The sequence below is a fragment of the Phyllopteryx taeniolatus genome, chromosome 5, assembly GCF_024500385.1.
Source record: "Phyllopteryx taeniolatus isolate TA_2022b chromosome 5, UOR_Ptae_1.2, whole genome shotgun sequence".
NCBI lineage: Eukaryota > Metazoa > Chordata > Actinopteri > Syngnathiformes > Syngnathidae > Phyllopteryx > Phyllopteryx taeniolatus.
Window position 1 is genome coordinate 8836377 of NC_084506.1, and position 13564 is coordinate 8849940.

The 13564-nt window shown below is 41.1% G+C and overlaps 1 protein-coding gene across 4 annotated transcripts; it reads left to right on the top strand.

Annotated features, from left to right (window-relative positions):
* The first annotated feature begins 2 nt into the window (after positions 1 to 2).
* On the top strand, positions 3 to 13400 carry fnbp4 (formin binding protein 4). Of its 4 annotated transcripts, none has more exons than XM_061772439.1 (17): positions 3 to 218; positions 629 to 709; positions 1164 to 1291; positions 2053 to 2218; positions 5625 to 5772; positions 5854 to 5944; positions 6019 to 6363; positions 6434 to 6623; positions 6695 to 6810; positions 6926 to 7030; positions 7485 to 7618; positions 8577 to 8740; positions 8883 to 9181; positions 9487 to 9601; positions 9689 to 9867; positions 12199 to 12350; positions 12513 to 13400. In XM_061772439.1, exons 1-17 carry the CDS (start codon positions 95 to 97, stop codon positions 12598 to 12600), a joined length of 2625 nt encoding a protein of 874 aa, XP_061628423.1. In that variant the 5' UTR covers positions 3 to 94; the 3' UTR covers positions 12601 to 13400. The 4 variants fall into 4 exon arrangements, with proteins under 4 accessions (XP_061628423.1, XP_061628424.1, XP_061628425.1 ...); XM_061772440.1 differs by having other exon boundaries at positions 6698 to 6810; XM_061772441.1 differs by having other exon boundaries at positions 632 to 709.
* Positions 13401 to 13564: the final 164 nt, after the last annotated feature.

The following is a 13564-nucleotide window of genomic DNA, read 5'->3' on the forward strand; positions in this document are numbered from 1 at the left end:
TTCCTTCCTTTGTACTAGCATAGGTGCTACTAGCTGGACGACTTGGCGAGGCGGAGGCTTGCTCGCAGTCTCACAGGTCAAACAACAAGCCGCGATGAAGAAAAAGACTCGCGCCACAGGAGGAACGGTCGGTCGGAGAACAATTCTACAACTCTCTCCTTCCGGTATCCGTGGAGCGAATGCCGGCGAGAGGGAAGAAGGACTCCCAGGATCCGATGGTATTTTCGAACGTGCTAGTATATGTCGGCAGCCTGCTAAATGCTACGTGTTCCGAGTGTCAGCTGTATAACGTTAGAAATGTAGATTGAGCATATGTTGTGCTATATACTCGATGTTGGGATTTAAGGTAGACACAACAGCAATAGCCGTTATATGGCTAGAAACTATAAGAGCAAAACGTTGATTTGACGCAAATACTGGTATATTATAAATAAATAAATACGTGTATTATAAATATTTGTACCCCCCACTAAAAGGGTAACAACGAGCTAATATGCATTGAAGTGCTCGTTTGAGCTAATACAGCTAGCTGTTAGCTTTAACGTGCTACAAACTCGGTTACCATGTCGTGGTTTTGAAGATTGTCGTTAACTTTTTTATTTTATTTTAACGGACGTTTTTCTTGCAGCAGAAGAGCAGGAAGGAGAAGGACATCCATTTGTGAGCGAGAGACTTAACAACGTGAAGCCTCCCGCAATGAAAGCCACCGGTACGGTTTTTATGTTAATCATATAGACGATCACCACCAACCTTTTTGAAAATGAGCTACTTCTGGAGTATTTGTCAATGCAACGGTCTACAAGTTGCATACACAATTGTAAAATTATTTATGTTATTATTGATAATGATATTTCACCAAAATGAAGACTGAATATGTTAATGATTTCTCACAATAATTCAATATCAACAATAGTTTAGCAAGGTAGGAAACAGATAACTATGTCAGAGGGTATTTCTATAAGTGTTTACATTCACAATCACAATGTCTCATCACTTGTGAGCTATTTTTAGAACAGACCCATGGGCTTCTCATGTTGTCCTTTGAGGCAACCTGGTGCCCGCGGGCACCATGCTGGTGGGGAATTGTGTTCCCTGATATAGACTCTCACTAAGCAAGAAACAATGGTAATTTGACTGAACACGTTGTCTGTGTCCACATGTAGAGGGACTGTCCTTGCTTGGAGCCTATGAAGACACTGATGAAGAGGATGCTGCAGAGTCTCGATCAACTACAACTTCTCAGCACAATCACTCTGCTGATATTGACAGTACATTAGCCAATTTCATGGCTGTAAGTATAAATCTATTTGTAGGTGAGCTGGGCTAGAGTAAAATCTCAGATTTTGTCACACACGTGCACGCACACACACAGACACACAAATTCTCTCACACACACACTAAAAATAAAACCTTTATTATGGATTTACTCCTTGAGATAAAGCATCTATTTTTAGAGGGGAGCCAACACAAAAAAACAAATAAACACAACGTATTAAACAACACAAAATATCCATACAAATAGATCCCATTGGTCTCCCTGCTGCCCCCTACAAATCGACACAATATACACAAGTCCCTCTAAAAGTATTGGAACGGCAAGGTATTCCTTTGTGTTTGTTGTATACTGACTACATTTGGGTTTCAGATCAAAAGATGAATATGAGACAAAAGTTCAGAATTGCAGCTTTTATTTCATGGTATTTACATCTAGATGTCTGAAATAACTCAGGACAGAGCATCTTTTGTTTGAAGCCACCCACTTTTAAAGTGAGCAAACGTATTGAAACGTGACTGATGAGTGTTACTAGTTGCTCAGGTGTTGCCTTTCACTTCTCCACAAAATTACTTGATTTTATTTGAAGTGACTAAACGAAGACTCAAAAACAAAATGACATTGATTTCTTGTTTGAATGAATAAGATCAGTTGTTTATTTGCTATGGACGACATAAGACCATTCGACAAACCAGATGAAATTTAAAAAATTGTTTCAGTTATAGTAATAGTGGTCTGTAAAAAAACAAAACAAAAACACTATAATATTGCCTCAACAGGAAATTGATGCTATCACCACTCAGCCAAGTTCGGATGATGCAGCAGGTCAACCTTCCGTCCCAGCTGGTAATTCACCCACCCCAGAGGCGAATTCCCAGCAGCCAGATGCCAGTGAGGGACAACGTGCACAGTTTGAGTTCAATACTCAATACTCGTTAGCTGGAGGTAATTATGTGTGCGATGTAGGAGAGATTTGATTAAGTGGAGATAAGCTTGGAACTTGGAACTAGTAAATCTGGCTCACAGTTCTGAGGTTAGGGGTTAGCATCCAGGCTCCAGCCTTCCTGTGTGGCGTTTGCATGTTCTCCCCTTGCTTGCGTGGGTCAGGTTTTATCAAGGACAGAAAACCCCCCGGTAACATACGTTGACCCATACATATTATTGACCATATATCAAAAACAAATTGTAGTGCAGTCCTATTCAATCTAGATGCTGAGAAGGCCTTTAACTCTAAGATGGCACTACCTGTATCAAACAATGGGTTGCTTTGGCTTCTCCCAAGACTTTATTCGGTGCATAAAAACATATTCATCTCAGACTGCAATGGTCACAATAAACGACAGCTTGTCAAACTCAATATAACTTCAAAGTGGCTGTTGCCAGGGTTGCCCACTCAGCCCAAGTCTATTAAATTTCTTTATTGAACCTTTACCTCACATGATTAGAGAGAAGTATCTTGAAGGTCTAACCATAAGAGGCGTAGAATAAAAACATTGTTTGCATGCTGATGACATATTACTAACATTACAAAATCCAGGTTCAGCAGTGCATCAACTGATGGATACTTGTAAAATGTATGGCTCCCTCTCAGAGTACTCACTAAATGTTCAGAAAACAAAGGCACTTATGTGTAATTTTACTCCTACCCATGAGTTAACTGAAACGTATAACTTCAATTGGAACGGCAAGGTCAATTCCTTTTGTTTTTGTTATATACTGAAGACATTTGGGTTTCAGATCAAAAGATGAATATGAGACAAAAGTTCAGAATTCCAGCTTTTATTTAATGGTATTTACATCTAGATCTGTGAAACAACTCATGAGAGAGCACGTTTTGTTTGAAGCCACCCACTTTTAAAGTGAGCAAAAGCATTGGAACATGTGACTGATGGGTGTTTCTAGTTGCTCAGGTGTTGCCTCTTGGATTGCTTGGATTGCATTGCTTACTGCAATGCAGCTGAACAGGACAGGTTTAAAAAAAAAAAAAAAAAAGATTGATTGCTTAAACATTAGTGCTTGTTTTTGGCTTTGGGTTTCACCTGTGAAAACTGCATTTGCTGTTAAGCAAACATGAAGACCAGTGAGCTGTGAAAAGCAAACCATTTTGAAGCTGAGAGAAGAGGGAAAATCAATCAGAGCTATTGCACAAACATTGAGCATAGCCAATACAGCAATTTGGAATGTCCTGAAAAAGAAACTACTGATGTACTGAGTAACAGACATCGAACAGGTCAGCCAAGGGTATCACAACTGTTGCTGACAGAAACACCAAGAGAGCTGTGAAGAAAAACCCAAAGACAACAGTCATTGAGATCACTGCCAACCTCAACAGAGCAGGGATGAAGGTATCCAAATCCACTGTTCAAAGGTATCACAATCCACTGCTCTTCGAGAGAACAAATATACAGGCCACACCACAAGATGCAAACCACTCATCAGCAGAAAAAATTGGAGGTTCAGATTGGATTTTGCAAAGATGTACAGAGATAAGCCACAAAAACTTTGGAACAGACGTTTATGGACTGATGAGACCAAGATTAACCTCCACCAAAGTCATGGAAAGGCCAAAGTCTGGAGAAAGAAAGGATCTGCCTGTGATCCAAAACACACAAGCTCATCTGTGAAGCATGGTGGAGGTAATGTCATGGCTTGGGCTTACATGGCTCCTTCCGGAACGGACTCACTAGTCTTTATTGATGATGTAACTCATTTTGTCTGGCATTTTAAAGAAAAATGCATCCAAACTAAATCAGGAGAAGCTTCATCATGCAACGAAGACAATGACCCAAAACACACTGCCAACACAACAAAGGACTTCATCAGGGGGGAAAAGTGGAAGGTCTTAGACAGGCCAAGTTAATCACCGGACCTTAACCCAATAGAGTATGCATTTTACCTCCAGAAGGGAGAAACCCCCAGAAACAAAGAACTGAAAGAGGCTGCTGTAAAGGCCTGGAAAAGCATTTCAAATAAAGACTGCAACAGTCTGGTGAAGTCAATGGGTCGCAGGCTTGATGCAGATATTGTAAGTAAGGGTTACGGCACCAAATATTAAATGTTATTCACTTTAAGTTAATTTAGTAATGTCAGTTCCAATACTTTTGCTCACTTGAAAGTGGGTGGCTTCAAACAAAAGGTGCTTGTTCCCGAGTTGTTTAACACATTTCGATGTAAAAACCATGAAATAAAAGCTGGAATTCTGAACTATTGTCTCATATTCATCTTTTGATCTGAACCCCAACTATCTTCAGTGTACAACAAAAACGAAGGAATTGACCTCGCTGTTACAATACTTTTGGAGGGGACTGTATGTCATGTATTAAATACCAAACCGCTGTATCCACGCAGCTACAACACGAACTGGCAGTCGCGTGTCGTACCTGATGCTGTGTTTCGTCCTAATTTACCAAAACTCTCGCCCCAACGTAGACATGGGTGCCACCATCTAATCTGTTCACTCCTGCTGTCAATCACAAAGTCGACATCGCTGCTAGATCTGTGAATGGGTGTGCGAGTGTGTGTTGGCGGAACTTCTGCCTACCCACACAAGTGTAGTTGAGTGGACGTTTGGTTGCGCGGACTATTTTGATGTTTATGGCCTTATTCAAGTATTCGTTGTCTGAATTAAAGAGCTCCAACATTACAATAAATATGAAAATCAAAATAATTTTCAGACTTTAAAAAAAATTTGTTTTTATTTTTTTGCTACGTTACAATTTGTGAATAGGTGAATTCTCAAATGCCGAACCGCCAATATGCAGGGGTCTACTGTCTATGTACAATGTAATTGTCTACTATATTTTAAAGATTAGGCGGCACGGTGGGCGTCTGGTTAGAGCGTCAGCCTCACAGTTCTGAGGACCCGGGTTCAATCCCCGGCCCCGCCTGTGTGGAGTTTGCATGTTCTCCCCGTGCCTGCGTGGGTTTTCTCCGGGCACTCCGGTTTCCTCCCACATCCCAAAAACATGCATTAATTGGAGACTCTAAATTGCCCGTAGGCATGACTGTGAGTGCGAATGGTTGTTTGTTCCTATGTGCCCTGCGATTGGCTGGCAACCAGTTCAGGGTGTACCCCGCCTCCTGCCCGATGACAGCTGGGATAGGCTCCAGCACGCCCGCGACCCTAGTGAGGACAAGCGGCTCAGAAAATGGATGGATGGATGGATGGATGGATATTTTAAAGATTAGACCAACTCTATAGATTTGTTTACGTTAATGTATGGCTTTTTACAATTTATCTTTTATTATAATGAGAAAGTTAATTAAATTCTGGACTAAAAAGAGTGGAACGTAATGTTGAAGAAATGAATGATAAAAGTTCGCATCATCAAAAATATCTGTTTTCTTCCAGTGGATGTGGAAATGGGGGACTGGCAGGAGGTGTGGGATGATAACTCTGGCTGCTATTATTACTGGAACATTCAGACCAATGAGGTCTCCTGGGAGCTGCCTCACTCTCTAGCTGATCAAGTGCAAAGACTGGCTCACCACGCCAATAGGTGAGTGACTCCATCTGAAATTTATGTCTGAGGTCTTCAGTCATGAATACAGATATTGAAGTGACATCTTTACCTATGTAGTTTCAGTGTCAATGGCAATGGTACATCAAGTGCCTGTGATCACACTGGTGAAAGCAAACCTGCTGCAGCTCCAACATCAACTAAAGTCAAGGCAAGTTTAAATCCACACAATTCCATGGACTAAATTCTTAATGTTTTCATGACATCATGTGTTTTATTTCATAGGAGGTAATGGAGAGTGTGGTGGGCCTCACAAGCAAAGAGGAGGAGCGCTGTGGAGTGGCTGCATCTCTTCTTGGTCCGTTAATCCCTACAGAAGTGAAAAATGCAGAAGAGAAATGGCGAAAAAGACTTCTTAAAGGTTTGAATGAGAATGAGACCAGTTTAGACTCTGATGGAGAGGGTGTTGGCCCCGTGGAATCCCCCTCTACACCTTTGCATGACTCGGACCCAATCCAATCTGTGGAGAAAGATTCTGATGCAAAGAAGGTGTTAGAGGAGAACTCAGACACCGAAGCGGGACCAGAAGAAGACACAATGGAGCTGGAGCTGGCTCTGGAGAGGAAGAAGGTTGGCAATGTTTTTGTCTGTTATGTGCTACCTTTATGGTCACAGTTTAAACTGGACCTCTGATTTTTAGGCTGAGCTCCAGGCTCTAGAGGATGGTGATGGAAGTGTGGGAGGCTCCAGTCCTTATTCTGAGACAAGCCAAGAAGCGCCTGGATTTCGTGGCACCCTCAGGAAAAAACGATGGAAAACTGTCTTCCCCAGTGTGCCCAGTCCTGATTCCAACAGTCAGAGCTCAGAGCCTCAGGAGAACATGCAGACAGGTGAGTTATTAATGCCCTGTCCTAGAGGATGCAATTTGTGTGAAATTCCAACATCTAAATGTAATTTCCAGTAGCATGTACGAAGGTCCAGGAGAGTGTTGTAGCAGAAGAAGATGGGGAGATGGATAACTCTGAGCAGAAACCAGAAGCTCCACCAAAAGAAGAAGTGGAGACACCTGAGCTCAGGGTAAGATTATACTACAATAGTGTAATCTAACAAGTTGAAGATAAGCGGTTCAAAAAATGGATGGATGGATGGATGACTGTGCCAAGCCACAATTTTAAATGTTGAATGGCTATAGTTTCAGATTGGAGAACTGGCTAACACCTTAACTAGCAAGATGGAGTTCCTGGGCATACACAAGAAGGCCGTCTCGAACTTTCAATTACTTCTGCTGCAAACTGAGGTAAGACATGCTTTTCAATGTAAGCCTATTGCCTGCATCCTCCTCTTTAACACTAACTACCCTCATGTCTTCTCTCATTACATCTATCAACCTTCTCCTTGGTCTTCTAGCTCTCTTGCCTGGCAGCTCAATCCTCATCATCCTTCTACCAATATACTCACACTCTCTCCTCTGGATCTCTCCAACCCATTGAAGTCTGCTCTCTCTAACTTTGTCTCCAAAATTCTATATCCGGGCAAAATTCTTCCAACTTCCATTAGGAGCTATGTCACTGCTTGAAATATTAATCGCATAATTTTCTTTGTCCTTTTGCACCTATCCATTTGGTGTACTTTAATATTTAAAACTCTCATTATAATCAATCACTTGTCATCCCTGAACTAATTGCTTGGCGTTGCTATGAATTTTGCTCATCAGCTTCCTCTTAATCTCCCTCTTATCTCCCTTTTTCCAGACACGGATAGCTGACTGGAGGGAGGGCGCTCTGAATGGGGTCTATCTTCGCCGCAGGCTACAGGAAGCCGCCGAACACATAAAACATTATGAACTTAACGCCACCCCTAAAGGCTGGTCCTGCCACTGGGACAGGTACGCACTGCTTACCTTTCACATCTCTACACCCCTTCGCCCCCACCAAAAAAAGGTGCAGTGTGACTACGCGCTCCTCAATCCTGTGGTTGCAGACTTTTTATCATGACATCATGACAAGCTTAACCAGTACGTGCGGATCACTGCACAAACCAGAACCAGACTCTGCAGGTTTCTGTGACGCAGTGCTAGCATTGTGCCTTTCTTGTACTGATAAGGGAGCATCCACTCAGGGCCAGCCTGCTGCTGCTATAATTATTCCTGCTACTGAGAGGAATCCATGTCTTGGTGAGAGACTCCAAAGCTCTCTGTTGTGAGGGCCTTTGTAAGACTGAATGAATTTCAGTCAGTGGAGGATTTGGGTGGGGAGATGGTAGGGTTGGTTGCCTGGGAGAGCTTTGCACTTTACAGGACTACAGCCCCCAGAATGCAATGCAGACAGAGTGATGCCTTGGAAGCCACAAGTGTCACGCATCCAGTAAAAGGTGAAGATGGAGCAATGACGGGAATCCAGCAGGTCAGACCAACTCTATTTCATGTCTTCCTGTTTATTATTTTTCATGACTGAGACAAATCATTGTGTCATTGTAAATGATGTATGTTAGTGATTTCTTGTTGATGGTGGTGCCTCCTTCCTGGCATCTTCCTGTCTTGGGGGGAATGGTTGTCTTAAACATATTTATGACGACCATGATGTGGGATGCTCAATACCACTTTTGGGACCCTGAGATGATTTGTTTTGCTTTAACTGGTTTTAAGAGCAAGGTGGGTTACCTATCCACGTCCTTAGTCAATCTCCAATTGGTCTACCCTTTAGGATGGTGAAAAGCCACCATCCATACCAAGCCCCACCACGTCTACTCCCTTGCCCTCTGTCCCAGGTCAACATGCCGGTCAGATAGTTGCAAGGACACTCTTTGAGACCGTTGCCTTCTATCTCTGTTGTTCCACTCTTTAGAGAGCACAGGCGGTATTTTTATGTCAACGACCTGACGAATGCATCACAGTGGGAGTTCCCGACAGAGGAGGCGAAGGGGGGTGACCAGAAAGGAAACCAGGCTAGCCCGACCTCCAGTCAAGGCGATGCCAAAACATCATCTGCATCTAACGGCGGGACTTCAGGTCAGTTCTAGGAGGTGCCTGCAAGGTGTTTGCTTGTTTGAGGGTTTAAATAAAATATAATTGAATAATGACATGAAAATGTTTCTTTAGATTTCCTCTGTGAATGTTGCAACGCTCATTTAAATGTTTTTAAACAATACAGGACCGTCAGTTTGTGCCCCTGCTGCTCCATCAGCACCCCCTCAGTCCAGTGATTCATCAGTGTGGTCCTCCTCGCAACCCCCACTTCCTGACAGCCCACCGCCACCTCCTGACCTTCCACCACTTCCACCTCTCCCCCCTGGCTCACCCCCTCCACCTCCTCCACCCCCTGACAGTGATAGTGAGATCATGGAAGTCGAGATGGAGATGGATGATGACGACAATGATATGGAGCCTCCAGCCCCTGGAACTGAAGATGATGGCAGTGGGTGGTCCCCTTCAGGAATTGCTGGAATTCAGGTGTGTGTTTTGGTAAATGGAATGCATTTATATAGCGCTTTACAAAGCCTCACATTCACCCACTCACACACACATTCATACACAATTGGGCAGCTGCAAAATGGGGTTCAGTGTCTTGCCCCAAGAGCACTTCCAACAGCAGACAGCCAGAACCGGGATTTGAACCGGCAACCCTTTTGGTCACCGGACGACCCACTCTACCGACTGAGCCACAGCCACCCCATTTGGATATGTATCCTGGTGGTAGTTATCCTGTTTAGTATTAGATCTAGAAGATTTATACTTGTTTCCTGTTTTTGCTGCAGGTCTTGGACTCCTCAGGTCCACTGGGTAAGGGTCAGAAACGCAAAGCTGGTCAGTTGAATAAAGCCATCATTGGAAGTAGTCCTATCCTGTACACACAGCATGTTGCCACTGCAGGTAAACTTTCAGCATCTTATTGTCACATTAGAAATTCCACCGGCAACATAACATTGGTTTGCCTGTGTGTCCCGCCTATCATTACAGCACCAGTCTATTGGGGTGTGCCGGATGTAAGTGCACCTCTAGTCCCCTGTGAACCTTCTCTTCCACCTGTTCAGACTCTTCCCCCACAACCAGCGCTGCCCCCTCCCCAGCCCCCCTGTGACCCCCCAGGACCTAAAGTGGCACCTCAAGAAAAGCTCAAGAAAACCAAGAAGGACAAGGTTTGTAAAAAGTTCAGATTCCTGTGGCATTACTTTTATTACATCAAAAGTATTGCTTACATCACATTTTCTCTTGAGAATTTAATATGAGCTATGTATATTACATTTGTATCTGACTATCCACAAACTATGACTTGTGCTGCAGCAGCAAACTTGGCAAATAAGCTGTGGGAAGCTACACTGAAAATACCATATTACCACAAAAATAGATATTCTTTTTTCTTAATCTTATGAATGTCTTATTTTAAAAGCATTGATCAAAATATTTAGTCTGGAAAAATGTCAGTCTATTTATGACATTGCATTACATTTTGTACAAAATCCATGTCTTTGGTGTCAAACTCTGCGCCCGGGGGCCTGATGCGGCCCACCACATCATTTTATGTGGCCCGCGAAAGCCAGTTATGTGCATCAACTTCCATGATTCTTGGTAAAATCTGTACCTAAATTTCTAATTGTGATATAAATAATGTTAAAATATAGTTTATAATAAAAGATTTTTTTTTTTTGTTAGCAATACCCTCTTTTTTTACAGGAACTGAATCATCCTTCTGATTTCAACATTGTTTATCCATCAATTTGTTGTGTTTATACACTAATATGAGGCTGTTAACCATTTATGTGGTTTCACAGTCATAATTAGCCTCTGTGGGAAACCATAACTACAACACGGCCCGCGACAAAAATGTTTGACACACCGGTGTTACATGCTGGAAGCAATTACATTACTTGCACAATACAATACATAAAACAGCTGTTTCGTAGCCAGCTAGGTGAACCTGCAAATGGTGAGTACACCGGTTTTACTGTACTCACTGTAACTGTTACTGTAATGCGTCTCCATTTGTCTCACTAAATATACTTCCAAAGGTGCTATTGTCACCAAAATTTCACCAGATGTTGGGAACAACCCAAGTAATCCATACATACAAAGAAAGTAGAACAAATACGCTCAGAAATTAAGTTGTGTGTAAAAATGTGAAAAGACACAGGGAAAAAGTATTGAACACATGAAGAAAGGGGGGGTGCAAAAAGACACGGAAAGCCAAGGCAACACCTAAACTATCAATAATCAAACGGCAATCCATCCCTTTGTCAGTGCAAATGAATATCAGCTGGTTCATCTCATGGTTGGGTAAGAGTGGAGAGCTGTCTTAAGACCATCACAAACATAACGATGGCATTGGTTACAGGTGCATATCTAAGCTTATGAACTTTCCAGTGAGCATGGTTGGGGCCATAATACATAAGTGGAAAGCCAATCATACCACCATACATTTGCCTCGATCAGGTGGCAGTTATCAGATAACTTCCATAATCAGAAGAGTTGTCCAAGAGCCAAGGACCACCTGGAGAGAGCTTCAAAAAGTATTTCAGACGCTCCTGTCGTTTCTTTCTGAAAGCATTATAACTCTTAGAGTATTACTGAGCATCAGCTACAGGTAGTTCCATGATGCCAGTCACCCATAGCCTCACAACTCCTGCTTAATACTTTACTAATACATTTATATGGTATTGGTTACAGGTGCATATCTAAGCTTCTGAACTTTCCAGTGGGCATGGTTGGGGCTTTCAAACTGCTCTAAGTGCTAGAGGACTGTGCATCTTTTTGCACAATTGTCAAAATAAATAAATAAATGTACCCGCATTAGCAGATAACTAGCAACCCTTTATTGCTCAGTGACTGTTTTTTGTCAATGTCTTTATGTGTCAAAAGTGTTCTCTGTCAATTGACTGTCTGTTGTCGTACTAGAGCGGCTCCAACTACCGGAGACAAATTCCTTGTGTGTTTTTTGGACATACTTGACAAATAAAGATGATTCTGATTCTGTCATAGGGCTGTCACTGTTGAATATTTTTAGAATCGATTGTTCTATCAATTATTCCATCGATGAATCAAATAATTGGATAAAAAATTATTTCGCATTAAGGTTTATAGCCAAATATTTTTTGCTGATTTGGTTATTAACGGTTATTGTTTATTTGGTATTGTTTAAGGATTAAACATAACCAAATAAACAACAACCAAGCAATATCACACGAGAGGTTGTACTCACTGAGAGCTACTTAATGAGAAGGGATACTAGTTTGATATACACTTCAGGTTCAACTACATCAATTATAGGTTATCCGTACTACAGCTGCAAACAGTGATTGTTTTCACAATAGATTAATCTGGGATGGATGGATGATTAATTGTTGCACCTCTACATTTATGCAACAACATTTTGGTTGTACTCATTTCCATAGTCACAGTGCAGCTCTGTGGGTTGATGACTAGACTACAATGCAGTTCTCATGACATCTTCTGTTGTCCGTGTGTAATTATAGAAGGGTAAGACCAAAATGCCCTCCCTCGTGAAGAAGTGGCAAAGTATCCAGAAAGAGCTGGAGGAGGAGGAGAAGAGCAGCTCCAGTGACGAAGATAGAGAACAGCTCAACAAGAAAACTATAGAAGACTGGAAGCAGCAGCAGCTCATGACGTACGTTATGATGCATTTTGCACTCATCCTTTCCTGTTACTGCGTTACCATTCTTCTTTCTTCTCTCATACAGCTGTATAACCAAACTAGCAACATTTCTCTCCTACGTATGCCTTGTCTTGAAATTTTTTACCCATGTTTTTTTTTTCTTCAAACTTTCAGAGGAAAGGCTGCAAAGAATGCCAACTTTGAGGCACTTCCTGATAACTGGCGGGATCGACTAAAGAAAAGGAAGTTGAACAGCACGTAACGTCGGACTTAACAAAATTATATACGGTTTGTGTTTATATATGTATGTATATGTATATGTATATGTATGTATATGTATGTATATGTATATGTATGTATATGTATATATATATATATGTATGTATATGTATATATATATATATATATATGTATATATATATATATGTGTGTGTGTATACTGTGCATATATATATTGTGTGTATGTATATATAATACAGTATTTGTGTGTGTATATATGTGTGTGTGTATATATATATATATACATGTATACACATACACACACACACATATATATATATGTATATATCTATATATGTATATATGTATATATATATATATATATATATGTATACACATACACACACATATATATGTATACACATACACACACACACATATATATGTATATGTATGTATGTATACACATATACACACACATATACATATATGGCATTTTTATATACATCCGGTGTATATATTTTCACATTGTGTCTCCCAAGAATCTTTTTGTTTTGTAATTTGAATACATTTTCAGTATTCAAAATAAACGCACGTTTTGAATGTCCTTTCCTCATTCTTCTAGGCACAAGTGTTATAAATGTGCCAAATGTCTTTAGTTTATAATAAATTTGTATAGAATGTGTTCAGATGGCCACAACAGTTTATGTGGACAATTCATCTGTTTTAATTAACATTTTTATACCAGTGTACATCACATGTATATTGGGACGAGTTGTGTTTTGGAAAGCGGTGGTCTGTGAATGTGTAAATCTTTTGTAAATTAAAGTGTTTTTTCCAGTGTGTGTTTAGGTTTTTAGCCCACCTCTGTGGCTGTAACATTCATTATAACGCCACACAACATCAGATACATTTGTCCAGTCGAACAAGATGAAATACAAGTGTATTGAAAATTATTTGTATATATTCTGTCGTAAGTAACCAAATACTGTTGAGTGCAACGCTGC

Coding starts and splice junctions, on each gene's coding strand:
- fnbp4 (XM_061772439.1), top strand. CDS start 95: ATGAAGAAAAAGACTCGCGCCACAGGAGGAACGGTCGGTCGGAGAACA. Junction 6,364..6,433: donor TGGCTCTGGAGAGGAAGAAG/GTTGGCAATGTT, acceptor TCTGATTTTTAG/GCTGAGCTCCAGGCTCTAGA. Junction 8,741..8,882: donor ATCTAACGGCGGGACTTCAG/GTCAGTTCTAGG, acceptor TAAACAATACAG/GACCGTCAGTTTGTGCCCCT.